General features: G+C 38.2%; 1 protein-coding gene across 1 annotated transcript in view; it reads left to right on the top strand.

Moving 5' to 3' along the window:
* Window positions 1–844: 844 nt before the first annotated feature.
* Window positions 845–4087, top strand: part of LOC109584539 (uncharacterized) — a 23197-nt gene continuing 19954 nt past the window's right edge. Inside the window, exon 1 of the mRNA XM_020000307.1 lies at window positions 845–4079. Coding sequence (XP_019855866.1) covers window positions 1584–4079 — 2496 coding nt within the window. The 5' untranslated portion in view covers window positions 845–1583. The remainder of the gene's footprint in view (window positions 4080–4087) is intronic.

Below are 4087 nucleotides of genomic sequence, written 5' to 3'. Positions count from 1 at the left end.
TGAAGCTGGTTGTTGCTCTGATTCCAGACTCCCCTGGTTTAACAAGACACTTGATGCTCCCACTACTGACTACCTTGAGATGAGGGTGTGTGTTGATCAAGGAACACACACTGAAGACATTAAACTAACATTTTATGAACTGTATGTTCAATGAATTGCTACCTATAGCATGCATGCAGTTAAGCCATTAGGGCTAGTAGTGATCCTATAGTATTGTGTTGACAGCCATTAGGGCTATTACAAGATTGTGTAAATTGTGCTTTAATTGCAAATACAGTTATTATAAAGATATCATTAATAGCAAGGAATGCACACCTCATGCAATAACAGTGATTGTAGTCAGAGCTGCAGAATGTTCTAGCGCCTTACTTCTGAGCCTAACCAATTACATGTGCGTGTCAAAATTAACCTACGCAAACATACAGAAGAGGTGCATTCCGTGTAAGTGCTTACAAAATTAGTAAGTCTAATTTCCTTGTTGCCAACTTGCTATCAACCAAATAATTGCATTTTACGTACATGTAATTGATCAGGCTCACTTCTAATATTCTACACAATTGCTGATAAATATACTCAAATGTACTCTTGTATGAATATGCATCCTATTATACATGTAATTATTTTCTACATTGAGAAATAGAGAAGCATGTAACTTATAATACATACTGCATGTATATAAAGTTGATATCATGATTTCCTCTACGTTACCTGAAAATGCTAGTAAAATGCTACACAGTATAAATGTGTACTATACTATCAGTGGTATTGTTAGTACCATCAAATGTAAGAGTAAGATTAGAACTATTGATAAACTGAGAATACAATAAATAAAAAAGCTGAGCTGATTTACATCATAAAACATAGCGCCCTACTTCTGAGCCAATTACATGTCAAAACTTACTAGTTACTATACAAACACCATACAATAAATTAAGTGCTTATAAAATTAGTAAGTTATAATTTCATTGCTGCCGTTGATCAACTATTGTTCTACATAATCAATCACGTGCTCTTCAAAATTAATCAACAAACCATCAAATTAATCTATATACATGTACAGTACATGTATACCATCTCCATATGAAAATAGAGAAGAAAGTAATTTATAATACAATACTGAAGGTAATGAGTTTTACATGTAGTTTATACCCTGAAAGTCATGTTACATCTAAAGCTACTGAAGGACTATATTTCTGCTTATATACATGTAGCACAGTTGCTTCAGTTTTCTTTGAATCTATGCCATTTATTCAAGCTGAGTGCATGAGCTTGTGTCATATCGTGTAGCTAGAAATTTTTGTGGCCCAAAATTGCTGTGAATTGCCGTAAAATTGGCTTTTGCAGACTTCATTTTTACAAATTCACCATGCTTTTTAAATAAAATAGGCCATTAATTTATGTCCCAAATGTTCCCAAATTCACAAAATTTTGAGAAATTTTGGGTCACAGAAATTTCTAGCTATACGGTATATTCAAGCTAACTATTAGTCACCTGACTTTTAATAATCTGTGGTAGGCTGTACATAAAGCAGAGCTTTAGCTGAAGAAAATATTACTGCAGTTATATTAGACTAGAAGCAACAATGGAGAGTCACGTTGAAGAGAATCAGTATACCACAACTGATGAAGCGCTGCAAGAAATGGAGTACGAAATGAATGTACTACCTACTACTCAAGAGCAAGAGCATCAGTATCAAGTACCACTTACACACAGCAAGAAATACATTGAAGACAAATGGCCACTCCGTATAGTGATATGCTTATTAGCTATTATGTTGCTATTGCTTATCACTTTAGTGGGCATGTGTGGCTTTATAATATCACAATCATCTGCTGAGTGCAGTGCTACTGCTACTGGTGCAACAAATGCTGGTCTGACTGCTACTAACAACAATCAAATGTGCCAATTATGTAATGAAACTATTACTCATTTTGCTCAAGAAATTCATAAAAGGATCAGTAATATTGATGTTGCCCTTGTGGAGAGAAGCATTGAGCAATTGGCTCTTCTAGTAGAAATTAACACAAAAGTTAACAATACAGACGAACTTCTTGAGGCAGCTATTTTGACAAATGATGTCACTAACAGCACCAAGGCTCTTGTACAGGGAAGTATTGAGCAATTGGCCATTCTAGTTGATATAGCTGAAGAAATCAGTGCAAAAGGTAACAATACAGATGAGCTTCTTGAGGCTGCTGCTCTTACGTACAATGTTACTAACAGCACCAAGGCTCTTGTGCAGGGAAGCATTGAGCAATTGGCCATTCTAGTTGATATAACAGAAGAAATTAACTGGAAAGTCAACAGTACAGATGAGCTTCTTGAAGCTGTCGTTCTTACAAATGATGTTACTAACAGCACAAAGGCTCTTGTGCAGGGAAGCATTGAGCAATTGGCCCTTCTGGTTGGCATAGCTCATGAAATAAACACAAAAGTTAACAGTACAGATGAACTTCTTGAGGCTGCTGTTCTTGCAAACAATGTTGCTAACAGCACCAAGGCTCTTGTGCAGGGAAGCATTGAGCAATTGGCCCTTCTAGCTGGTACAGCTCATGAAATCAACACAAAAGTTAACAGTACAGATGAACTTCTTGAGGCTGCTGCTCTTACGTACAATGTTACTAACAGCACCAAGGCTCTTGTGCAGGGAAGCATTGAGCAATTGGCCCTTCTGGTTGGCATAGCTCATAAAATTAACACAAAAGTTAACAGTACAGATGAACTTCTTGAGGCTACTGTTCTTGCAAACAATGTTGCTAACAGCACCAAGGCTCTTGTGCAGGGCACCAAGGCTCTTGTGCAGGGAAGCATTGAGCAATTGGCCTTTCTAGTTGGTACAGCTCATGAAATCAACACAAAAGTTAACAGTACAGATGAACTTCTTGAGGCAGCTGCTCTTACATACAATGTTACTAACAGCACCAAGGCTCTTGTGCAGGGAAGCATTGAGCAATTGGCCCTTTTGGTTGGCATAGCTCATGAAATTAACACAAAAGTTAACAGTACAGATGAACTTCTTGAGGCTGCTATTCTTGCAAACAATGTTGCTAACAGCACCAAGGCTCTTGTGCAGGGCACCAAGGCTCTTGTGCAGGGAAGCATTGAGCAATTGGCCATTCTGGTTAGTATAGCTCACGAAATCAACACAAAAGTCAACAGTACAGATGAACTTCTTGAGGCTGCTGTTCTTACAAACAATGTTACTAACAGCACCAAGGCTCTTGTGCAGGGAAGCATTGAGCAATTGGCCTTTCTAGTTGATATAACAGAAGAAATTAACTGGAAAGTCAACAATACAGATGAGCTTCTTGAAGCTGTCGTTCTTACAAATGATGTTACTAACAGCACCAAAGCTCTTGTGCAGGAGAGTATGGAGCAATTGGCTCTTCTAGTTGATGTAACTGAAGAAATCAATTGGAAAGTCACCAATGAACTTCTTGAGGCTACTGTTCTTGCAAACAATGTTACTAACAGCACCAAGGCTCTTGTGCAGGGAGGCATTGAGCAATTGGCCCTTCTAGTTGGTATAGCTCATGATATCAACACAAAAGTCAACAGTACAGATGAACTTCTTGAGGCTGCTGCTCTTACATACAATGTTACTAACAGCACCAAGGCTCTTGTGCAGGGAAGTATGGAGCAATTGGCCCTTCTAGTTGGTATAGCTCATGAAATTAACACAAAAGTTAACAGTACAGATGAACTTCTTGAGGCTACTGTTCTTACAAACAATGTTACTAACAGCACCAAGGCTCTTGTGCAGGGAAGCATTGAGCAATTGGCCCTTCTGGTTGGCATAGCTCATAAAATTAACACAAAAGTTAACAGTACAGATAAACTTCTTGAGGCTACTGTTCTTACAAACAATGTTACTAACAGCACCAAGACTCTTGTGCAGGGAAGCATTGAGCAATTGGCCTTTCTAGTTGGTACAGCTCATGAAATCAACACAAAAGTTAACAGTACAGATGAACTTCTTGAGGCTGTTATTCTTGCAAACAATGTTGCTAACAGCACCAAGGCTCTTGTGCAGGGAAGCATTGAGCAATTGGCCCTTCTAGTTGGTATAGCTCATGAAATCAACAC

Source organism: Amphimedon queenslandica, unplaced genomic scaffold (assembly GCF_000090795.2).
Source record: "Amphimedon queenslandica unplaced genomic scaffold, v1.1 AMPQUscaffold_13200, whole genome shotgun sequence".
NCBI lineage: Eukaryota > Metazoa > Porifera > Demospongiae > Haplosclerida > Niphatidae > Amphimedon > Amphimedon queenslandica.
Note: the sequence above shows the minus strand (reverse complement) of the source record. Positions and strands in the feature narration are given on the sequence as shown.